The sequence below is a fragment of the Felis catus genome, chromosome A2 (genome assembly GCF_018350175.1).
Source record: "Felis catus isolate Fca126 chromosome A2, F.catus_Fca126_mat1.0, whole genome shotgun sequence".
Taxonomy (NCBI): Eukaryota; Metazoa; Chordata; class Mammalia; order Carnivora; family Felidae; genus Felis; species Felis catus.
In genome coordinates, this window is record NC_058369.1 from 138663672 (window position 1) to 138689913 (window position 26242).

Genomic DNA, 26242 nt, shown 5'->3' on the forward strand with positions numbered 1-26242 from the left:
TTCTAACTCCTGTGGACAAAGGCTCAACTGTTTTTGGCTTCAAAGACTCCTTCTAATAAGTTTACCATGACAAACAATGATATTGGCTGGGGAATCGTGTCCCAATAGGCAGTTAAATTTTTGAGTTTAAATAGTTTCATTATCAAGAAAACACAATATCCTTTAACAAGGGAAAGTATCTAATCAATCATGTTTGCCCAAAGTACCATGCAGGGGAGGTGTGCTTAGCTAGTTTCTGTTCCTTTCTATTAAATCCACTACACAACTATTCAAAGCTTATGTTACTGTGTGCCAGGCACAGCTCAGATTCAGAAAGTTTTTCTGATTCTTTGTTTTTTATATTATTATTTAGAAAACACATAGATGGTCTTTCTATGTGTATAGTATACCATGCACAGTTCTAAGCCAGTCACAAACATTAACCCTTTAGTTCTCACAGCACCCTTAGGAGGAAGGTATTGTCCAAGGTCACACAAATAGTTCTGGCAGAACCAGGGGGTTCAAACCCAGCAGTCTCTCCAGAGTTTGTGTTTTTCTGCACGTCATTGTGCTTTGTCAATCCATTTACAGATGGAGATAATTCGTATGCAGTGAAAAATAGGATATAGTTCCTGCCCTCAGAGAGTTTACAACCTAAATCTGTTTCCTCTTTCTTTCCATATGTATCTTCATACATATCTTCAAAGATCTTGATAGACCACTATGGCTCATTAATTTCATAGATAATCTTCATTTATTAAACACGTCCTGTGTGTACATGCATACTGCCTGTAATGAGCTCACATCAGGGAGAGATGCACATCTCCTTTCCTAAGTGCTAATAAAAGGGTGCATTTCAATGAAAACTTTCTAAAAGAGGTGATGTTTGATTCAGAGTTAGCCAGATGGACAAATGGAGAGAGAAAAAGGAATTTAAGTAGAAGACACAGGTATGTGTATGAAGGAACAGGGTGGGATCAGGAATGGAAATAATTAAGAGTGTGATATGAACAGAGAAGAAAGACAGGGCTTAAGTTTGAATGACCTTGTGTTCCTTGATGAAGATTTGGAGTTGATTCTATCATTAATGGGAAATAATAAAGAACTTTAAGTAGTGAAGAGGCATGTGGTACATACTTTTAGATCCATAAAGCGGACAGTTCGACTCAGAGGTGTCACTAAACGTAGTTTGGATTCCCAATTTTGGTTTTTATCTCTTCTCCCTCATCTTCCTTCTCCAATTCCTTCGTCTCCTCTTCTTCAGTCTCTCCCAGGTTTTGCTCAAACCCCCATCCAATCTCACTGCTCCTTCCGGTAACAAAAAAATGTCTACTTTATCCAGTTTTAATCTCAGGTTTTCAGGAAAATACCCAATGTCTACAATTACACCTTATAATGAACTCAAATATCAGCATTCTTTCTACTTTGTCAATTGGAAAATTCCCTTTTGTTAATGGAATTTCAAACACTGTCGTGCGAAAGAGGAATATTTATGTGGGCGATCAATAAACTGTGGAAGGAAGAACCTGAAATTATGATGCTCTGGATCTTGGGCAGAGACCCAGCCTGCCACCCTGAGATGCATTCCAATTTTGCTGTGTTCTGATTGAGAGGAGAAGCAGCACTGTGTATCTCCAGAGGGCTCTGAAATTGCTTCTCAGCTCTCCCCGTTCCTAACCGTGTCCTTCCAGCACAAAATCCATCCTCTCGGAGTCTGTTTCCTCTCCCATGTTTACTTAAAAAGCACTGTTAGAAGATAATGCAGCTGGAAGTATTTTATACAAGCACAATGCAGATGAAAGGCATTGCTATTAATTTATATTTTCAGCTAGAGTTGAGTTCTGTATTTCTATGCAACAGTATTCCTCCAGGACCTCTATATTTTAATGGCCTAAAATTTTCATCTCTCTGTAATAGAGAGAAAAATTCAATTCACCTTCGGTTCTTGCCTATGAGGTCACTTTTGCCCTTGCCAGCCTTTCAGAGAATTTGTCTTTCATTTCCAGAGAACAACTTGAAGGGTAACTTTCTGAATGGCCCTTGATTTGCATTAATGATGTCCTTCAAGGCAAAGTGTGCTACTTTTTCCTCTTGAATTTTTATGCCTCCTTTCTTTCTTCTTCTTCTTCTTCTTCTTTTTTTTTTAGATCGAGAAATCGATAAAGATACACTTTGGGAGCCATGACAGAAGGGCCGTCCTCTACAGGCCTCCCTCCTACAGCAAAATGGAGTTTCAGCTCCATCAGCACGTCCTCACTCAGCATCGCTACTCGGTCGTCATCGCTGAAGAAAGGCTTGGTGCTGGTCTTGGGCCGGGGCTGCTAGAAAAAGGTCAGAATAAGAAGTAAACGCCATAGCTGCTTGACATACAATGCTAAACAATTTTTAGAATGTGCTACTATCTCCCCCTAAAGAAATTTATAAAAACAAAATTTTACCCATGATCCACTTTCTTGCATCAAAGAAAATTTGGCTCCTTTTTTACTTCCTCTCAATTTTTCTTTAGCTCTATTTCTTTATTCCTGAAATTACTTTGTTTATATTTTTGTAGCATTTTGGAGTTGCATAGTTCATATTTAAATGCTACATAAAAAATGTTTATGTTTATGAGCCTGAATACATGTTCTGCCCAGCACCAAACTGCTCCATATTTTAAGAAAATTGCCACTTCATCTGACTGCAAGTAGAATGTGCTGGAAATTGTTTTGAGAAGCCGGCTTAAATGTGATTCACAGATTGGCTCTAAAATGGGGAAAAAGTATGGATATTTATCACAGACACTATTACTAGTCAAGTACTTTTATTTCTATCATTTGAAATGAGAAATAAAAGACAAGTTTTTAAACAAGGTATTTGGAAAGAAAGTTGAGCAGATGATGAGGGTCAAAAAGGGCAATGAGAATAACAACTAGCGGTTCCTGAGCAACTAACCACGTGACAGACACACTCCACCTTGCTCTTTAAAGTGCAAACTTATGCCAATGAATGAATGAGGTTGGGGAGACCTTTAGCCACAATTACCCTTCACCAGGTTCACTTTTACCACACTGGTAGCAAAGCTATAAGCTACCTAGCTAGCAAAGCTTTTGAAGGATAGGACCCCAAAAGATAGACTTGGGTGAAGAGAAACATCCTAAAAATGTACAGAGTATGGGCCATTAGGACAGGTCTTCAGGAATGCCATTTGCTCATCCCTGCCCCACTGTGAGTAGTATGGAAGTCTAGAGCCTTGCGCTTCTGGAAGCAAATGAGAAAAACAAAAAGGAAGGTAAAAGCTCTGGAATGTCAAAGAGTGCTGAAAACAAATCTTACAAACGTCATTGCAGTTGGTTCCTTTAAGGACCAACCGAAAGTTCTGGAACATCCATAAATGATATTTGTCAGAAAAACATTTATCAATGTTAAGGAAAGATATAGAATGTATAGCCTCCTTCTCATCCCCAAAAACCTTTTAGTTACTTTTTTAAAAAGCTTATTTATTTATTTTGAGAGAGAGAGAGACACACACAGCGTGTGAGCAGGGGAGGGGCAGAGAGAGAGAGAGAATCCCAAGCCGGCTCTGCACTGTCAGCGTGGGGCTCGAACTCAAGAACCTCGAAATCATGACCTGAGCCCAAACCAAGAGTCGGATGCTTAACCGACTGAGCCACCCGGGCACCCTCTACCTTCATAAAACATTTTAGCCCATCATTGACCTAGGTGATTGCATGTATAACCACCACCTGTGTGCCGTGTGAAACCATCAGCCATGATTACACAGCACTGTTGTCTGAAATGCCTGTTTCTCGACCTCCTTGGTACCGCTGCTGACTGAGTATGTGGACGACCTGGATTCTCTGTGCATTTCAACTTCAGTTCAGTTTCAGTTTTCAATTTCATCCGTTTGCAATTTAGAAAGAGTATGTCTGCTCTCTCCCTTAATGTCTGGGTCAGTTTTACAAGAAAAGGGAGAATTACTTTGAGGCTTCCAAATATCAAGAAAGTGCAAGGACAGACAGCCTGAAGGCAATGAAATCTGGCAGCCAGAGGAGCTGGTAGGCCCAGCATAAGATGAGGAGATGGTGTCACCAGAATTTGTCAGTGTAAATACTGATTTGGCTCTCTTATTCCACCTTCCGTCCTCTTTTACAACATCCTTTTCCTCATTCTTTCTTGGTTTCTTCTTCTCGGTGTAATAAGATATTATTCCTGGATAAGGCCTCAGTTTCATGAGTATGGAAAACTGATTTTTGGTTTTTCGCTTGATTTTGTAGTTTTCACTGTGAGAGCAACATCAAATACCTAGAAATTAAAAAAAAAAAGTTATGTGACCATGATCGAACATTTCCTTGATTTTCTAACATATAGGAAACAGGATCACTTTTTTATTGAAGCTTATTTTCCATGGCCACAAATTTAAGCTGTAGATAATGTTTGAGTTGGGGTACTCATTACAAATATATTTTCTAAAGATTTGATTCTTACAAAATTCATTTCTCTTTAGTTTCACATATTCCCCTAATGCTTCTTTGCCTATATGTACAGCAGCAGAAAGTACGATGTTATACTGGCACATTTAAACTTCCTTTCTCCATGCCGAGCATCTTGGGGGGAGTGGGGGCAATTCAGAATGATCCGGAGACCTACCCCACCTATCTTTCACTTCATCATTGCAGTTTCTGCTCTTTGCTAAACTGAAATTTGAAAGTATTACATCCAAAATAAATCAGGTACTACCACAAATGTTAGTAAGTGCCCAGGTGCAGATTTGACATGTTTATAAAATACATTCTTGGTTGTAGGAAAATAAATACAAAATAAATTTTCCCCTGTCTACCTATCCATTTTACCTGCCTTTCTCTCCTCTTCTGATTTGACCCCAATCACTTCTGCTGACCTCTTTCTGTGCCATCCTTTGAAGCACAGGTGGCCTCTTTCCAGCCTGGGGCTACTTTTTTTTTGATGTTTATTTATTTTTAAAAGAGAGTGAGACAGAGCTGAGCAGGGGAGGGGCAGAGAGAGAGAGAGAGAGAGAGAGAGAGAGAGAGAGACAGAATCTGAAGCAGGCTCCAGGCTCTGAGCTGTTAGCACAGAGCCCGATGCGGGGCTCAAACTAACAAACCACGAGATCATGACCAGAGCTAAAGTCAGACGCTCAACCCACTGAGCCACCCAGGAGTCCCTGGGGCTCCTTTTTTCTTTTTTAAACCTTTAAGGCCAGAAGTGGATAAAAATTAGCAAAAATAAAAGAGTCTTACCTAGGCAACATTCCACTATTAAGTATAATCTGTTTTTGTAGAGTAATATTTGGGTTTTATATTTTATTCAGTTTCCTTACTACTTAGTAAACATTTATTGAAAAGAAAAGTAAGCAATCTCAGGTTCTAAGTTACAATGTGGGCATCATGTTTTTTCCCTGGTTAATTCCATTCTAGTGACGTAACAGAAGTTGGTGGCTGTATCGGGAAAGACAGGCCCTGGATATGTGACTTTAAGCAAGTTAGGTTCTTTGAGCTTTAGTTCTCTTATCTGTTAAATGCAATAATGATATTACTTCATGTTAGTATGTGGTGAGAATTTAACCACTTTGTCTGCCCCATCAGAGTTCTGGGAGGAGACAAAGTAAAGCCCAGGCAATATTTTTTATTCAGTAGTCTGGGGGTGGGGCCTAGAAATTTATATGTTAAAAACAGACACTTGTGATTCTGATATATAGTCCATTGGGGCACACCATCCTAAGGGATATACTGTTGGCTCAAAAAATAACAATCTTTAGAGTTAGTTTTGGGAATAAAACAATGCAAAAGTCTGTTTGCTATAATGCCATTGTACTACTTAAGTTTTAACTATGGCCCCCTTGGGTGGCTCAGTCAGTTCAGTGTCTGACTTCTGCTCAGGTCATGATCTCGTGGTTAAGGCGTTCAAGCCCCATGTCGGGCTCTGTGCTAACAGCTCAGAGCCTGGAGCCTGCTGTGTAGACTCTGTCTCCCTCTCTCTCTGCCCCTCCCCAATTTGTGCTCTCTCTGTCTCTCTCAAAAATAAATAAATGCATTTAAAAATTTTAAGTTTTAACTATATAGGTATTTACAAACATTTCATCTTTAAGCTGATTTTGAAACAGTAAGAGGACAATTGTCTTTACAGGTTTAAACCTACAAAACTTAGCAGCATGTAAAACATATACTTTATGGTCCTTCAGTCCTTGCTTTGGAAAAATATATCTTATGTCCCTGTGTTTATAAGAGCATATAATTCTCCAAAGGAAAAGATAGAAGCACCAAGCAATTATTGCCCTTCCTAGTATCTAGGTACTATTTAGTAAACCAGTGATTTAGTACATGGAATAGTATAGTAGCCTAAAAGAAAGTAAATGTTTTCCAAAAGTTCTTAAACTCATTGTAACGTCCAAGTAGTATGTGGTCCCTGAGACTCTGACTCAGTAGGTTGTATCATTGGATCAGAATTATTTCTGTGTACTTGAAGAGTAGTGCATATTTAGCAGTTTTCTGTTCACTTCTGAATATACTTTGCACTTCTAAATTAGACATATTATATAGTCACATGCAAAACAAATGCCAACTGCTGTCAAAGCTGCGGAATTGGTTACTCTTATGGTTTCGCATTGCTCTTGTTTTTGTAACTTGGGTGTTTTACGTGGAATGTTTTTTTGAAGAAATACAGAAAGTGCAAGACCACATTGATTTTCTTTCCAGGGGTTGGCAAACTATGGCCCACCGGCCAAATCTGGCCCAACGCTTGTTTTGCAAACAAAGCTTTATTGGAACACAGCCACACATTTGTTTTCATACTATCTTTGGCTGCTTTGTTCTGCAATGGCAGAGTTGAGTAGTTGCAACCGCGACTATATGGCTCTTAACACCTAAAACATTTATTGGGCCCTAACAGAAAAAGTTTGCTGACCTATGTATTTAGACTAATTCTATGTCACTTGATCCCCTACCAAGCTGATGGTTAAACTTTAGGACTCGGATGGTTTAGTTTTTTAACTTATACCAGACCTCATTCAAAAAGGATTTGATGGTTTACACTAAAACATATAATAATGAAATTACTAAAATGGAAATATAAAATTAGGGCTCAAACTGGATATTCCTCTTAGTTGCCATAATTTAAGCTTAATTTTGGCTTGAGCCAAAAGCAACAAGGGAAAGAATAGAAATTTTACACTCAGAAAGAAGGGAACACTATGTTCCTTCCCCTAACCTTCCACATGCCCAAGTAGTATATTTAAAATAAGTTTTTTGAAGGAATTATTATGTAGACAACCCTAAGTTATATAATGGGTCAATAGCCAGAGCAACATTTGTATTGCAAATGAAGTGGATGTCATATCTTGGTTCAGATAGCAAACTTCTAACACAAGCTGAGAGTATAACGTTAACAGCATGATGTAGTGAAGGCATTTCTAAGAAGGGCTAGAGTTAATACTATGATGGTGTTTATTGATATTTGTATTGATATTAAACTTGATAGAGTATGTTCTGGAGAATGGTATTTTAAATAATGTTGCTTCACAGCCTCCCCCAACCCCACCATAAGGATACTGTAATTTATCCAACTGTGTTCTTGAGAAGCACTATTAAAAGATATAGTTAATAGAGCGAAAGATACAGATCACTACTTAATGTTGTGGAAAATATATTAGAAAAGAAAAAGCCTATTTCCCTTCCTGTTTGTAATTTAATAGTTTTCCATCCTCCTATATTTTTATTTACATTCACTTGCACCCGTAAAAATGTCCAACACATCCATGTACCATTTGAAATTTAGTTGGATTTTGAAGGTTTCTTTTATAAGGGCTACTTGCCAGAAGCTGTTTCTGAGATTTGTATGGAAAAGAAACATCTGCTACAGACAAATCTTAACTTTTGTGATGGAAAGCATATTTCAAGTTTTCTTTAGTTTATTTGTATTCAAAAGATGCTATAAGGAAGTTGAGATTTAAATTACCCGTAAGTAGGAAGGGCTTAACCGCAATAATTGCTTTCTTGGAGAGGTTGTAGACTGTGGTAATTAAAAAGAATAAGCTTTGGAGTAAGATCAAACCTGGGTTGAGTTCTAGTATTTCCTTTAATGGTTATACAACCTTGGACAAGTTACTTAACCTCTGAAAGCTCTATTTTTCCCTTTGGGATTTGATTGTTTTGGATTGTTCTGTGAATGCCATGTTACAGGCACTCCAGAAATGGAAGCTAATATTGTTGTTACTGTCAAGAACTAACTAACAGAAAGGAGATTATGGAGATTCCTTTCTCGGGAGATACATTTATACGAAGAATATAGGGGCGCTGCTGCTGGATATTTTGTGATAAATGAACTTAATAGGTGTTTTCAAGGCCCTCTTTATCAACTTACATGTTCCCATTGAAAGGTCTGGGCTGTAAATGCTCCTGAAATTCCAACACAGTCTCCCGGATCATTCCCTTGGAAAAGACCCTTCATTAAAAATAATAATAATAATCCGTAAGTTTCTTGAAGTCAGGGACCATGTCTATTCCGCTTACCCCTTAAAACCATGCTCTCCATCCAGAGGCACAAAATAAATATGTATCAAATACAGTTGAATACGTGAACAAATGAAGAACAGTGTACCAGTATTTGAGCTCCTTAGATGGTCAACTACTTCAGAGAATTCACATTAAAACTTAATTGATAAACCTTTTATTTTTACATAACTTTACAGGAACACTGATACTCTACCCATGCTCAAATCTGTTCTTATATAAAAATAATTCATCCACAAATATGGTAAGTAAATAGGGCTGATACTACCTGTTGAGGATTTTAAGTGCTTGTGTCCATTTTTCAGAATTCTTCTCTTCTTTTGCTTTTAAGACTCCTCTGTCACTTTGACCAGTGCTACTGCCTGTTGGTTCTGGAGGAGGATGGATGAGTTTAGTTCTAAACATATTCAGTCTCAGGTGCTGTGAGCTTTTCTATAAATGTATTTAGCAGTAACTGAAGAAAGTAGAGAGGCCAGGGCAGGAGATGAAGATTTGTGAGTTACTTGCTGAGAGGTGATGATTGATTCACCGGAAGTTTACTATTTCACAAAACAATGAAACACGAAATGTTACCTGACAAATATTCTCCAATAAAGGACACGTAAAAGTAAGCATACAGCTTTTGCGGCTTGTGAACGTAGAAAGCATCAAGGGTCAGAACCCCCATCTTGTCATTTAGGTCCTGTTTGTCATCTACATTATGCTCTCTACTTCTTTGCTGAGCATAGTGTAAAATATTCCTGCTTGTGCTCTTCCAATCCTCTGCTTTGCAAAAATATATATTTATAATATACACCTTCCCTACAGAAACAGAATCACCATGACATTATTCTCTTTCATATTATCCAGGTCCTATTTAGTAAATCAGTGTTTTAGTTCATAGAACGGAGCAGTGGCCTAAGAGAGAATAAATATTTTCCAAAAGTTTTTAACTTGCTCCCGGGATAGAGTCTAAGTAATATATGGTCCAAGAGACTCTGACACGCAGTATATTTTATCATTGGGTGAGAATTACTTATGTGTACTTGAAGAGGGCATATTTCTCCAGTCGCCGCCGAAACCAGATCTGCAACAGCCACAAGAAAATAGATGGTTCCAATTGCAAAGAATGTTTCTGGGAGGCCCTGCAAGTAGTTGGACCAATATTTTTGTTTCCCCACTGTTTAACGGGACACTTGGGTACAAGATTTATTTGTAGCAACCCTAGAAGACATAACCAGGACCCATTTAAGGATGAACGTTTTATCAGTCAGAGTTACCCAGCAGGGGATCTGCCCATCTCAGAACACAGGAAGTGTTGTGGGAACAGAGTCAAGTCAGGGGTGCTGCCCAGCGGTTGTTTTATTCCTCAGGAGAATGAGGAAAATCACCACCCAAGTCTTTTTCAGATCGTCTCTATAACATTCATGACCATGGAATGAGAGAAAGTAAGACACGATTTTAAACCTCATCATTCTAGGGATTCTTTCTCTTGAGTCTTTTTAGTCTCATGTCCAAGGGCAGAAGAGAGGAATGGTAAGCAAAGGAGTGGAGAAGCATTGGTCTGGAGGCAAAGTGGGAGGTGATCCCCTTTGGCTAGTAGTGCATGTCGATAGCAGATGCTTCCACTGATCATTTAAAACTCAAGAGCCTAATGAAGTCTCTTCTCCTTCCTTCCTGTCGCCAGCCTGAAACCAGCACCCCTGCTGCTTTCCTGAGTTTAATATGCTATATGAACATTTAGCAAGAAGACGAAAGAGTAAAGGTCACATTTAAAAGGCAGAGTGTGTTTTGCCTTGTCAGTATTTCACCTAGAACACCTTTGACATATGTTTTTTATTATGCAAGTAATAGGTTTTGGACGATATCAGAAGTGCTTCTGTGCCTTTCGTTAATCAAACTGGGGAAAAAAAGGAAATTGAATCAAAGAAACTTACAGGTCTGCACCATTCAATTTTATTGTATTATGACACGCAGTAATTGTGTGTTCAGGTTTATTGTTATTTTCCTCAGTGCTTATAGAAGTACTGATGTATTTATGACCAAACAGAATTTGTTCTTTAATTGGCACACTAGAGCTCGAGGAATGTTTATTTAACCCTAACTCAGCTGAGTTGTTTATACTACAGAGACCTGAGTTGAATTTACTTTACTTTTTGAAAAAAGCTTTCTTATTTATAAAAGTTGAGCTTCAAGTGACCTCTCCATTCTAATGTTTCCTTTACCCTCCACTGTGCAAAGAGAACAAAAAGCCAGTGTCTCATTTTTACTCCAAAGAAATGAAACTACTTCCTTAAGTGGGTTGGTTCTTACCATTGAAAATGGTAACCAGATGTTTACTGAAATCCCCAACATTTCTCCTTCAAGCCTAGCTTCCTTCTAATCGTTTGATCTTTTTAAGTTTCATAGAAACCAGATTGGGTATTTAAATTTTCCAAAGCTGGGAAATGTTTAATAGAGCTTTGAAGATACTTTTTCTGAACTGTTTTCCTTAAATGCACTTTCTGCTACTTTTATTTTTTAAAAAAGGGACAGCGTTAACATTTTTTTTTGCAATGCTATTGATTTTATTTAACCATATTACAAATAACATACTGTACTATTATTTGGTTTAGTGTGAAGGAAAAAAATCCTTGCAGTTTTTTGCCCCTGGCAAATACATATGCTTGTTTATAAAGAATAACAGAAACCTACATTTCACCTGGTTTTGCCTCAGTTATAAAATTAATAGCCCAATTCAGTGGCCAGTTAAAATATTGAACTCATTTCAGACACTAGGTAACATGGATTCCCACTGATCTTTTTAGATCAGGGTTTCTCAAACTTGGCTGTCCATTGAAATTCTGTGAGGAGCCTTAAACTCCCATTTGCTAACTTCTAGCCCCAGATCTTCTGATTGAACGGATCTAGAGTTCTGGCCTGGATATCACGAGTTTAAAATCTCCAGGTGATTCCAAAGTACAGGTAAATTTGGGAACTTTGGTTGATGTGCTGTGTTGTTTTCATCTCAAATTTTTATAAATACAGTTGGCTCTTAACACAGATTTGAACCATGCGGGTCCATTTATATTTGGATTTCTTACAGTACAGTCCTATAAATGTATTTGCTCTTCCTTGTGAATTTCTTTCTTTTTTTTTTTTAATGTTTTATTTATTTTTGGGAGAGAGAGTGTGAGCAGGGGAGGGGCAGAGAGCGAGGGAGACAGAGGATCTGAAGCAGGCTCCAGGCTCAGAGCTGTCACGACAGAGCCTGATGCAGGGCTCGAACTCATGAACCGTGAAATCATGACCAGAGGCGAAGTCAGACACAACCCACTGAGCCACCCAGGCTCCCCTTCCTTATGATTTTCTTAATAACATTTCTTTTCTGTATCTTACTTTATTGTAATAATACAGCATATGATACATGTAACATACAAAATGTATGTTAGTCGACTATTCATGTTATTGGTAAGGCTTTCAGTCAACAGTGGGCTATTAGTGGTTAAGTTTTAAGGAAGTTGAAAGTTATACACAGATTTTCTACCCTGCAGGGCTTGGTACCCCCTAACCCCCATACTATTCAAGGGTCAGCTGTAATTTATTTCAGGTCATTGTTTTTTTCCATACTCTTTAGAATTAAAGACTTTTTTTTTTAGACATTAGACATTTTGTTTGGTTTTGCTATAGACTAAACTATGCTTTGAATGACAGATCTAATTTGTAAAAACAAATAATATTCATATTATATTTAGATTAAGGAAAGACTCCAGGAAAGAAAAGCAAACTGTTTCATATGGGACTTTTCAAGTGACAGAGCATGTGGATAAACTACAAGGGAGTTTGGGGACTCCAGATATAATGTGTTTACTATGCTAGTGTATTATCACATTTGGATGCTTGAAATATTTTAGACATTTTCCTCAATTTGGGAGGAGTTTGGAAGCATCTAACCGCAGTTTCAAGACTGCCTCTTCACTTTTGCACCACTTTTGCTTTCTGCTCTCCATTTTATAATTATTGTAAACCTCCCCACTTTCTTTTGAGACTTGATTTTCCCTCTGGAGAATTAATTAGCTAATTAATTATTATTAATCAATATTTCCCTCTAGATATCCTCTGTTATTTTTCATCTTCTTTTTAGCTAAAGTTGCTGCTTCCTAACATTATCTCTTTGTGGATGTGGATGTCCAGACTACAGTTTGGGAGATGAAGATTTAAGAAAAAGTCAGTATTTTTTTCTTCATAATCTCTCTCTAATTAACCCTCAATAATAATAATATGACTCCCTTCTCCCTTAAAGTTGTTTTTTTTCCCAGAATTTACCAGGAAACTCCTTTTTTTTTTTTTTTTTTTTTTTTACAAAATACAGCCACTGTTTTGTTTTTACATTGTTTTTGGTATAAGAGCAGATTTGATCATGAGTAGAATATTGGTATTCTTCAAGAGTTATGTAAATATTTTAAGAACTGAAATTAAGCTTTAATGTGAATTCACTGAGGTAATTACTCAATTTCCTTGATCTTACCTATCAGTGTTTCCCAACCTTGGTGAAATGTGTGAACCAGTGGAATAGATACTTGTCCTAGAATTGAGTGGGTTCCACAGGGTCTGGAATTTTCTTATGAACTCTTTTCTCCCTTAACTTCCTTAATGCTGCCCTCTCCTGCCTCTCCAACCTTTCTGACGCTGCTTATGACCTTCCTCCAAATTTGGGCTTTCTCCAAGACATTTACCCCAGTCATCATTTTCCCCCCTATCTTGACATTTCCTCAAGACATTTTTCTACTCTGCAGATTCATTAATCTCCTCTGGGGAACAGATTGGTGGCAGCCAGAGGTGGTGGTGGGAGGACTGGGAAAAATGGGTGAAGGTGGCCAAAAGGTACACACTTCCATTGAGAGGTAAGTTCTAGGGACATCATGTACAGCACGGTGACTACAGTTATTTACACTGAATTTTATATTTGAAAGTTGCTGCAAAAATAAATGGTCAAAGTTCTTGTCACACACACACACACACACACACACACACACACACACACAAATTTGTAACCATGTGGTGATGCATGTTAAGTAGACTTATTGTGATGGGCATTTTGCAATATACACATATTGAATCATGTTGTGTGCCTGAATCTAATATAATGTTATCTGCAATTATACCTCACTAAAAAACATCTCTGGAGATATGATGTTTGAATAATGTTGAATCCTAATCTGTTTTCTGTAGGCAGGATTTTTAGAGTCTTGACTGTCAAGTACCTGATAGATGTTTTGGCTTGTGTGTGTCACTGCGTCAACATATAGCAAACTGCACCGATTACCTCCCACGCCTGCAACATCTGTGGTTCTGCCTGCCGTGTTTCTCTTGTTGGTACCGCACTCGCTCAGTCTCTCAGGTGCTAAAGCTCATCGTCAGGTTCTCCCTCTCCTTCAGCTGCAACACACGTTGGACACCAAGTCCTCCTCCGTGCCGTGGCTCCACGTTCCGCGCCTCTCATGCTATCACAGCAACTATTAAATACTCTCCCAGCTGCTGGTCTGTGCTTTCTACAACACACCCCCATCATGACTGCCAGTTTAATATTTCACAAACATAGCTCTGATCACATCACTTCCCTGTGCAGAAGTCTTCAGTGATGTCTCATTTCCTCCTAATCAGAAGACATGTTTCTTGGTGTGGCATTCAAAGCTTCCCAGGCCATGGTATCAGATACCTCCCCAGCCCTGTTGTAGTGTGATTCTCAAGCCTGTCCTCACACTCAAATTATTCAGGGAACTTAACAATTTAAAAAGTCGGTGCCAAGGCCTCACTTCTGAAAATTATATCAGAATTTTAGGGGAGCAGAATGAACTCGGGCATTGCTATTTTTTTACAGAGCTCCCAGGGATGGTCATGTGCGGGCTTCCTGGTATTGGCCTACTAATCTTTGCCTGATCATGCTCAAAGCTTTGTGATTTGCATTGCTACTGAGGTTTTTGGCCCCTAGAATTCTTTCCTGTCTGCCATTTCTTAGAATTCAAATCAATCTGTAAGTTGACCCATAAATAACCCTCAAAGTAGAAATGTTAAACAAATTATCTGAGACCTCACCACACATTATTCACATATCTCTGATGCCTAGAGTATGTTCTGTGTTACATTTTTAAATCTTATGTGTTCATCTCTTCTCCCCTTCTATATTATAAACTTCTTGTAAAGCAGGAAATGTTTTATTTGTCTATTTATACTCTATTCTGCGTAGGACAGTGTCTTGCAGGTACCTAGTAGATACACTATTAAATGAATAAGCAATTGAAGAAACAGACCTGCAAATATACTAATAAAATAGCTGAATCTTTCCTTTGCATATTCAAGCACCATTCGCTTCTTAGAAAAGTAGGGGAAAAATACTTAGTATGATAGGAGATAGCTGTGTGGTAGAGCAAAATAAAATGTGCTCCAGGCTGTGTCTGAGCAAAACCAACTGAAAAACAGAACTCACATACCTGCCGTTCTTAGTGAAGAGTCTCTGTAACCTCGTTTCAGAGTTGCTCAAGCCAGTGCCCTCTCTGCTTTCAAAGAAACAATTCCACCAAGTTAATAATAACCTTTTAATAGTAATGATAATAACTCTTTTCAGCTCTTTCTCTAAGGACGAATATGAAAGGCATATGTGAATCTCATCATCTATGCAACAAAATAGTCTATTTAGAGCAGGGTATCTTCTGGAATTTAAAACATCTTGTTAGCATTCCACCTCATTTTCAGAGTGACCACACAAGTGATTAAGGGCTATAAAGGGCAGAAGCGACTCGCAGGGGGCCCTGCTTCTCTAATAGCGAGCTCTCTATTTTGTACTTGTGGGTAAGGGAATCCCTGTCTCAGTGGTTGCTTAAAGAACATGGTTTTGGCAAAGCTCCAGGGTAGTAGCTACTGTTTGCTGGGCCTATGATTCTCAAACTTAATATGCATCAGAATTGTCTGGAAGGCTTGTTAAATCACAGACTGCTGAACCATACTCCCAGGAGATCTGATCCAGTAACAATGGTTAAGATAAAGATAACAAGTTCTCAGGGAATGCTAATCTACTGATCCTGGAGCATGTGTTGAGAACTAGCGTGCTGATACTTCTTTATTACAGTTTTTCAGTGTTTCTTCCAGAAGCACAAAGAAGTTCTACCTGTTTGCTATTTAAGTAGTTAAGTGGCCAAATGATTCCCAATTCCCCATTTGCCTTGGCAGGACTCTGAACCAGTCACCCACTTGGGTGGGAAGCCCTGCTCCTTAATTCAAACAGATGCTAAACCCGTCAATTAAAAGTTTGCATGCAAAGCTGTGGGATGTGCTATCTTCATTCTTTAGAGTCTAAGGCCCGGGATCCATTTGAAAGTGAGAGCAACAAGCCACTGAATTTCTTTTTTTTTTTTTTAATTTTTTTTTTTTACGTTTATTTATTTTGGAGACAGAGACAGAGCATGAACGGGGGAGGGGCAGAGAGAGAGAGGGAGACACAGAATCGGAAGCAGGCTCCGGGCTCTGAGGCATCAGCCCAGAGCCCGACGCGGGGCTCCAACTCACGGACCATGAGATCGTGACCTGAGCTGAAGTCGGAGGCTTCACCGACTGAGCCACCCAGGCGCCCCAAGCCACTGAATTTCAAACTGTCTTTGGGCATCTTGGGCTTGCTTGCGTATAGTGGGATCGAGGTAAAAATATGGACATACGATTTATCCTAAATCGTAATTATATGCCCCCGAAAAGCAGCAAGATGGTACTATGGAAGGGAGGACGACTACTTTGGATTGCACTGTCTGTGTGAAGCCGTGACTAAGTTACCTAATTTCTTTGGACGCCTTTCATTTTACAGAAGATGAAGATTTTTTGACTAGATAATCTTTCAGATCTACTCCAATTGCAAAATGCAGAAAAAGTACAATAAGGAATGGAGCTAATCTCTATAATGCCACCAACAAAGACAGCTAATGTTGGACATATTTCTTCACAAGTATTGTATACATTTCATGCACTTTCCTAGCTTGCTTTTTTAGCATACTATTTATCAGAAGCACATGCCATAAAAACTTTGTAAACATTATTTCAATGGCTACATAAAATTATATTATATGGATGTATTTAATATTTACTTACTATGATTTCCTTAATCTTTTCCACATTGTTAAATATTTCTGATATTGCCAATATTTGGCTATTGTAAATAATTCTTGTATATAAATCTTTGTCTACATTTCTGATTCTTTCTTTAAATTTCTAAAAGTAAAATTACTGGAATGAAGAATGAGGGCCCACCTTGAAACACTTCATTCACGCTGTCAAAATTCTGCCTGAAAAAGTTAAAGCATTCCCCGTTAGACGTGCAAAAAATTTCCCGTCTCACCAAACCTCACCAGTATCAAAACTCTGTCATTTTAATAAGTGATCTTATTTTCAGAATGAGAACGTTATCATTGTTCTATGGAAGTATGACATGGAAATCCAAATTCACAGCTGTAGTGTAAAACAGATTGTTTCTGTTGGAAATTGGTACTTGCATCATAGTAAGAATGCCGGCCGGGAAGGCCAGAAAGGCTGGCACATTCCATGGTAATCTGAAGACTCATCCAGATAGCCAACATATGAGGAATAATGAGTGTTTGCATTTCCATTGGTTTGTTTGCTGAAGGATTTCTATTCATTATGTCCATTTGTTTGAGAAATAGCATATTAAAGTTTATCATCAAGACCTTATTTTGTGGGTACCTGAAATCCTAACTTAGAAGCATACACAGCATGACTACTGCATGCTGAGACTGATTTTTATTTCTTGTCTGATGGAAAGAAATCCTATTACTTTGTCACCCTGAGTATTTTTTTTTAAACATTTATTTATTTTTGAGACAGAGAGAGACAGAGCATGAACGGGGGAGGGGCAGAGAGAGAGGGAGACACAGAATCGGAAACAGGCTCCAGGCTCTGAGCCATCAGCCCAGAGCCTGACGCGGGGCTCGAACTCACGGACCGCGAGATCGTGACCTGAGCCGAAGTCGGTTGCTCAACCGACTGAGCCACCCAGGCGCCCCATCCCCCTGAGTATTTTTAAGACACTATCATATCATGGACATTTTGGATTTAAAAATGATCAAGATCCAGGTTAATTTTCTGTACATTTTTGCTTCTGTATAAGTTGACATTTTACAGTACTTTGAAAGATATGCAGTGTGTGTATCTCAATGTGTATATCTCAAAAAGACTCAATGTCATTTTTCTCAGAGAAAATGTTTCTTTACTTAGATGCATATCCTGACCGCATTTTTAGAAAAGAGTCCCATTTCAAAGATGTCATATGTTTATGGTAGAATATTGAATCAAATATTTGCAAATACAAAGATGAGCATGAAAAATTAAATCTAAATTCACCCAGAGAGAACACAGTTGACATTGTGCATGTTTCCAGGCATCTCCCTAAGCACAACCCAAACATGCGCGCGCGCGCACACACACACACACACACACACACACACACACACACACACGCTTTCATCTTACCCTTTTGCCCCCTGCCTCTTTATACCATAGCTTATCTCACATGTTTTAACAGATAAAATGTTAATATTCAGATATTCTGATAAAAGCTTTGCAATATCAACATAATTTAAAAATTTTAATATCAGTAGTTTTAAGTTTGTCTTTTTTTGATTACTAACTAAATGCACTGTGATATGCACTGCAATTTTTAATTTTTTGTGTGTGATATGTCCTTTACATGCATTAACTCATTGAATTCTCACTCATAGTCCATAGGTAGGTATTTCTGTTTCATAAGTGAGGAACTGAGTAAGGAGTCTCATAAATGGGACAGCTGAGGTTTGGCCCTGGGCTGTCTCTCTCCAAACTTGAGTCTTTAACTGCAATATCAAAGTCATTTCTGGAAAGTATATGGAAATTTCCTTTGCTTCATTCTTTTTAGTATTTTATTATATGGAAAGGAATGCCCCGATAGTTTAACTAAGTCCTTCTTAATAGAATCGTTTCAACTAATTGCTATACAATACAACTTTGCTACGATATTTATTTAGATTAAATTTTGGAGATTTTAGTGTGAAACTCAATTATTGTATGGATGGGTGAAAATACTAAAACTGGGGTTCTCCTTGCCAAATTTCTCCACAAAAGGTTGGCTCCTGTTTTTACTTTCATCACCAGTGCTAGTTCATGATCTTTAGCAAATACATGTTAACATGTTTTTTAATCTGATGAGATTAAAAATGACACATCAGTTTAATTTTTTACTAAAAAGAAAGTTTTACTTGCACATCAAATACAATTCTTTTTCTTGTGCTAAATTTTGTCTATTTTGCTTCATTTTTATGTATAAAACTTTTTTATACAATGCATATAAATAAGAAATTTATAGAGGGGGCACCTGGCCCGTGCAGGTGGTAGAGTATGTGACTCTTGATCTCAGGGTTGTAAATTACCTAGAAAATAAAATTGGGTGTAGAGATTACCTAGAACATAAAATTAAAAAAAAAAAAACGTTTATAGAAAGCAAATCCAAGTGGTACAACGAAGAAGATCACGAAATTAAGAAAAGTTTACTGAAAGACAATTTAAAGCATGGAATAGCACTTTACATTCATAGAACTGACAAAATCCAAAATTGGTGATATCACTTATTGCTGGTAGGAATTCTGGGAGTGGAAGCTCTCATACCTTGCTTGCAGAAATCTGAAATGTTGTAGTTTTCTTCTGGAAAGCAATCTGGAAAAATCTATAAAATTTAAAATACAAATACTTTTTAAGATAGCAATATTTTTGAGAATCAATTTGATAGAAGTCACAGCATCAAAACGTAATAAAATATGTACATAAATCTTAAAATTAACAATGTCAGTGGAGCAGAGAGAATGATTTTACATAAGGACAATTAAAATAAAGGAAATGAGATTACTGTATGAATTTTGAGTAGTAAATAATTAGAGAGAAAAATAGCAAATTATGTTCCAAGCATCTCCAGAGAGGTGGAAAATTAATGTTTGAGATAAGAGGAAACTATGATTTTGCAGAATTCTGTTAAAATAATGCATTTAAGAGGTATTATGGGATAAATAATACCTCTTAAATGCGTAAGAACAAGTTACTTTAAAAGAATGGTACACTGTAACAGTACTTGGCAAAGCTTCACATTGACCTAAATATTCTTCATCTCATGGATAACAGAATTATTAGCCTCAGGAGACATTTCCAATATCCTTTTGGCTTCTAGGAGCAGGGCCAATTTTCCAAAAATTGTGAAGTGGATGAAAATTGTCTTAGGCGATAGCCCAGTTTACTCACTAGCCAGGTCCCTCCTTACCCAAAGCACCTACTTCAGGGAGTCAGAGGAGTTGGCCTAGGTGGTCAGGTCACACCTACCACTTGGGCCTTGTTGCTACTCACTCAGGAGAATGTACATTCCTTCATCATTAGTTTTAAGGCTCAAGGTGTCACCTGTTTTAGCAAATGCACAGTGTCAAGGAGAGAAAACTGCTGAGCTCCTTTCTAGATAATGTGCTTGAATTTTAACTGGGACCTACTACTAATGAGGTCCTCTCTTTTCCTTAGATTGAAGCCACCAATGAATGCCTTTCCTCCTATGGTAAGAAGGCCTATTGGAGCAGCATAAAAGGGGTAGCCAGGAGTTGGGAGAGGTTATTCCCTGTGTTGTCTAAATTACACTTATATTGCTCTATACAGAAGCCATAAATAATAATCTACAAGACACATAGAAGATGTTGCATTTTGTTTCTTGAAATAAGTTCATCATCTAGATCTAGAATTTATCTGCCCATGTATACCTACCACTCACCTATTTATTCATTAAACAAATACTAATATAAAGCTCATCAAGTACCAGGCACTGTTCTAAGCACTTTACAAATATTAATTCCTTTAATCCTCCTAACATTCCCTAAGTGTTGGTATTATTATTACAACTACTTTTTGGAATGGCCGTGAATGAGCTCACTAGATTATCTATTGCTTGATTTGAAAATGGAAGATAAGACTTGCCCATAAATATCTTACAGAAATCTATGATTGGGTTAAACACATCTCCAAAGAGATGGAAAATAGTGCATTATGAGTAGGAGATATGTAATCTTAAAATACTTATTGCATTAAGTAATAAGCCATTGAGGGAGTGGATTCTTTTTCTCATGTTAGTGGATTATAGTCTCTCAAGCCTTAGTTCTCATCTGTGCTGAATTAGTGTGGAATTGTTCGTAGAGTAAATTTTAAATCGATGACTCCCTCCGCCCTCTCACATTGTTCATAGTCCCCAGTGCCTTATTAAAAAATGTTAAACCAGACATGACTAGCTTGCATTCACTGCATTTTAAAGAAGTCATGCAAAGTGATTTTTAATAAAACCGGAAGAAAAAATGATATTTGGTTAAATGAAGTGTCACAATGCTAATTACACACTAAAACCTCCTGTTCCATAATGTGGAATTAAGTATAAGGAATGTCTGTCAAAAACTCATGTCAAGTACTCAAGTAATAAAAGAACTCAATGTGTGGGTGCCTGGGTGGCTCAGTCAGTTAAGTGTCCAACTTGGCTTAGGTCATGATCCCGTGGTTTGTGAGTTCGAGCCCCGTGTTGGGCTCTGTGTTGACAGCTTAGAGCCTGGAGCCTGCTTCAGATTCTGTGTCTCCCTCTCTCTCTGCCTCCCCAGCTCATGCTCTATCTCTTTCTCTCTCAAAAATAAATAAACATTTTAAAAAATTAAAAAAAGAACTTAATGTAAAGCTCTAACCTCATAACAAGTATTACCAGTAGGACATTATAGTCAGGCATCAAGTTATTGACACTAGATACTCAAGTTATATTCAATACATGGTTATTAAACAAGAACGAAGGGTAGGATGCTAAGGCTGGCATTGCTGGGACAGACAGAATTTCAAAGATGAGCGAGACCTTTCAAGGAGCTATAGGGTATAGTTGTATATGAGTGCTTCTCAAATTTACAGGCACATTTAGGTTACCTGGGGATCCTGTTATTGACAAATTCTGATTTGGTAAGGTCTAAGTTGGGGGCTGAAATGTTTCATTTCTAACAAGCTTTCAGCTGATGACAATGTTGTAGGGCCAAGGACCACTGTTGAGTAGTAAGGGTGCCCATGTTTAACTGTAATAAAATATTCCAGAACTGTAATAAAATATTCTGCAAATAAAATATTCCAGAACAGAAAAAGTTGCCAATTCTGAGTGTGGGGATCTTGGCAGGTGTGCAAGTAGAATACTTGGTAGGTAACAATGAGCTCTCAAGTAGATTTTTGAAGGAAGAGGGTCAACCGCATGAGCTGCATGCCAGAGACACACAGGTCTGTAAGTGCTTGGAGTCTCAGGGACCAACAAGGGGTTGATGTGGTGGAAGAGGAAGTCAGGGGCTGCCTTGACAAGACTAGATTGACTAGAAGACTAGGTTAGGGCAGATGTAAAGAGCCTAGGTTGTATTGCTAAGGAACTTGATCTGCGATGGGCTGGCAATAAGATGTTTCTAGAGGATGACTCTGACTGTAGAGGGGAAGTGGGTTAGAGAAAGAAAAAGAGTTATAAGTAGGGAGACTAGGAGACTTTGCAGAGAAGCTGAAATCTTAGATTTAGGGAATGTGGTAGAATTTAGAAAAGTCAGGAAGTTATTTAAGAAGTTCAAATTTAAAATTGATGGGAATTGGAAATGAATGGGATATGGGATTGAGAGACAGGTACAAGTTGAAGACGACCTTATGCTTTCCAGCTTGAAGGAGAAAGAGAGGCTACACCTTTGGTAATAAGAAAAGTGGAAGGAAGGACAAGATTTTGGCCAGAGATAATGGGTTCAGATTTGTACTTGTTCAGCAGGGCATTTGTTCTAGAATGTAACTGGAAATGCCTCTCTGAAACATGAGAAAGGTAGAGAAATGTAACTTTGGGAGTCAATGCAAAGAAGCAATAGCTAAAGCAATGGATGTAAATAAAATCACCAAAGGATTTGACTTTAGAGAGAAATAGTAACAAATGCAAAGAAAGGCGAGGAATTTGCATGTATTAACAGGAGGCTCTCAAAACCCAAACTTGATCTATTTTTTCAGTCCTCTATATTTTAAATACCATTGGAGTTTGTATTACCAGAGAATGCATCTCACATAAAAAATAAAAACTTTTCACTTTCAGCATTGTAGTGCTGACTGGATTTGTAATACAACATCTTGAGTATAAAATCCTTAGGAAGATGTGTAATTAGTATGTGAGAGTTTATGCCTAGTTTATGCCTACATCCACATACTTAATAATCATCTTATTTCCTCTGGAGGATTTATTTATTCTGCTTTTTTAAATACTGAAGTCCATACTTTATTCAGATTTTCTTGTTTTTCTACATAATGTCCTTCTTCTGTTCCGAAGTCCCATCAGGATATCACATTACATTTAGCCATCATGTCTCCTTAGGCTTCTATTAGGCTTCACAGTTTCTCAGACTTTCTGTTTTTGATGACCTTGGCAGCTCTGAGGACTGGTCAGGTACTTTGATCTTTCTCTACTGGGATTTGCCTGATGTTTTCCCCATGATTAGACTGGAATTATGGTTTGCAGGAGTAAGACCACAGAGGTAAAACATCATTCTCATCACTTCATATCAAGGGTATATATTATCAACCTGCCTCATAGCTGTTGGTGTTAACCTTGATCCCTTGACTGAGGTAGTGTTTGTCAGGTTTTCCATTGTCGCTCTTTTCCATCCCCTTTCCATACTGTACTCTTTGGAAGGATGTCATTATGTTCGGCTCCCAGAGAAGGACCAGGAAGTTGTGCTCCACCTCCTTGAGTTTGGAGTAGCTACATAAATTGTTTGGTATTTTTCTACTCACATGGTTTGTCTCTTCATCCCCATTTATTTGTTAATTCAGATAATTTGTTTATATCAGCATGGACTAATGGATAGTTACTTTATACTTTCAGTTATAATCCAATATTACTTATTCTGTTGCTGAAATCACTCCAGTTTTGACCATTGGTTCCCATGTCCCTGTCACATACTTCCGTCATTGCTTTCATTTGTTTACTTATTTGTTTTGAGCTCTTCCTTACTTTCTGGTACAATGATCCTCTAGTATCGGCTTCTATATTTACAAATCCAGCCTCTTGAATAAGCCATTTCTTCAAGGACCTATGGTTCCTTTTATTGCAGAATGATGTTAGAAACCAGTATCTAGGCACTAGGTGTAGTCTTATTTTTTTTAATTGCTGCACTGTTCATTCTTTTAAGGTCTTCTAAGCTGGTGAAGATTCCAGACATTTAGAAATTTGGTAAAATGCTATAATGAGAGTTTTATCCCAGACAGACAACAGTCTTGAAAGCGGTGAAAGTTTAAACACACATTCAGTACACTTCACTAGCACACTTACAGAAGTGCCATGAAAATCTTTAAAAATATTTTTAAAAATATGTGGGGCGCCTGGGTGGCTCAGTTGGTTAAGTGTCCAACCTCGGTTCAGGTCATGATCTTGCGGTTTGTGAGTTCGAGCCCCGCATTGGGCTCTGCGCTGACGGCTCAGAGCCTGGATCCTGCTTTGGATTCTGTCTCCCTCTCTCTCTGCCCCTCCCCTGCTCACACTCTGTCTCTCTCTGTCTCAAAAATAAACAAACATTAAAAAAATTTTTTTAAATTAAAAAAATATGAAGGAACTTCAGCAAGCCTTCTAAAGTAAATATTTCTTGAATGTATTTCATAGGAATAAACTGATCTATTTCCTTTAAAACTCTTCTTTTAAATAATGTTTATTTGAGGGAGGGAGGGAGAGAGAGAGAGAGAGAGAGAGAGAGAGAGAGAGAGAGAGAATGCATGCATGTGGGTGAAAGGCAGAGGGGGGAAGAGAGAATCACAAGCAGACTCCACACTGTCAACACAGAGCCTGATGTGGGGCTTGATCTCACAAACAGTGAGATCATGACGTGAGCCAAAATCAAGAGTCGGAGGCTTAACTGGCTGTTCCACCCAGGAACCCCATCCTTCAAACTCTTCTTTATGACAAGTTTCTTCAGAACGGGAGTCTTAAACTTTTGCAAAAATTTAAGCATGATATTGGTTTCTTAAGCTTATGAGTAGAGCAGAAGAATTTCAGGAGCTCAAAACTCCTCACGGAAATGATCTCATTGATTTTCACAACCTCTCATGGGGCAGAAAGAGGGTAGATAGTAGAATACGAAAGCTTGATTTCTAGTGTGGATTTAGAAAACCCAGGGGAGAATGGCTTAGAGTTTCTCTGTGGTAAAACACAAAGTTTTTATCATCAGCCCTTAAAGAGTAAGGAGCCAGAGGTAGCATAAGCAAAAATCCATGACCAGATTTTTGGGGGTAAGAAACTTTAATTAGATTTTGTGACTATGTTGTATAATTTATTGAAGATCTGAAGATTCTGTATATATAATTTCTCTTAAATTCTGAAAATTTCCATATTGAATCCAATAAACATCTAAGTGTCTACTATAATCTGTGTTAGATACAAGAACGTGAATAGTTTTTGTCCTTAAAGAACAGCTGTGAATAAATTTTACTATGGGTCCTGGGTTGCTGTTCTGTATAAAAATACAGTTAAAGGAACTGGTTAATGCAATTTGAAAGATTCAGGAAAAGATACAGGTATTTGCAGTGGCTAATTTATATCCAAACAAACTTACGGGGTTATAAAGCATAGAATCTAATTTTTCATCAATAAGTTGATAATGTATTCATGAAATGTCACATTATTTACTAATTCTGATAAAGGATGGGTACAGAGAATATAAGACTTTGTTATTCAGCAAGAATTTCACAGTCTAGTGGTGAACAGAAAAAGAGTATACAGATAGAACTGTGAATATATGAAATATTCTTATATTATAAAGGAATATTATGTATTGTTTAAAATTAAACATTTTGTGTATTTCATGCTAAAAAAAAAGAACCCCACACATTTTAGGAAATCACTGTACTTGTATCCTTATGGAATATAATAGTCTAACACTGTGAATAAGTAAATGAGGCTTGGCTTTTGTAGCTATGTATCTTGGAAACTTTTGGACAAGTTTATTTTCCAAGTCAGACTTTATAAATCTTTTCTGCTTCAATTTGATGTATGTGTTCACAAAAAAGTTTCCACTAAGTAAAGCGCTAGGAATCTGCTTTGTTTTTATAATTTCTTCAAATGCTAGGAATGGTTATTTTATTTTCATAGGCTTACTTCTCTCATCCTTACTAAGAACCGAAATATATCTTTAGGTCCTCTTTGTAAAACTACTTTAAAATTGTCCTCACTGCCTCCATTTTTAACTTTTACAATGTACTGGCTTTTGATTGAGTTTTAATTGCTGATCTGTTGCTCACATTCAATTGTATATTCACTATGGATCTCACAAATCTATAGCAGCTGTTTCTGAAATCGCAACCACTGTTGTAGATACTAAGGATATAGCAGTGAACAAAATAGACACAGTCCTGCCCTCATGGAGCTCACATTCTAAGGGGAAGAGGCAGGCAATAAATAAATAAATAGACAAGAGATACATAATCTGTCAGATGATGATAAATGCTGTAAAGAAAAATAAAGCAGGAATAGACTTAATATTCTGAGATTTTTATATAGTGTGCCAGAAAATAAAAATTGTCATTCCTTGAGAATAAACAGCATGTATATGAATGATGATATCTCAGAGCTGTCTGTTGTTCTTTGGATCGAGTAACTGATCTGGTAGACTCTATCAATGAGGGAGATCATTTGTGAGCCAGGAAATGATTGTTTGCTTTACATGGCAGCC

General features: G+C 37.7%; 1 protein-coding gene across 9 annotated transcripts in view; it reads left to right on the forward strand.

Annotated features, from left to right (window-relative positions):
* CPED1 (cadherin like and PC-esterase domain containing 1) overlaps nt 1–26242 on the forward strand; it is a 271927-nt gene that overhangs the window by 26128 nt on the left and 219557 nt on the right. For 8 of the 9 annotated variants that reach the window (XM_045052656.1, XM_045052657.1, XM_045052653.1 and 5 more), the window contains exon 2: nt 2127–2310. The exons of the other annotated variant lie outside the window; for it this stretch is intronic. In XM_045052656.1, the coding sequence (XP_044908591.1) occupies nt 2127–2310 (184 nt within the window). The remainder of the gene's footprint in view (nt 1–2126; nt 2311–26242) is intronic. 9 annotated transcript variants of the gene reach the window in all.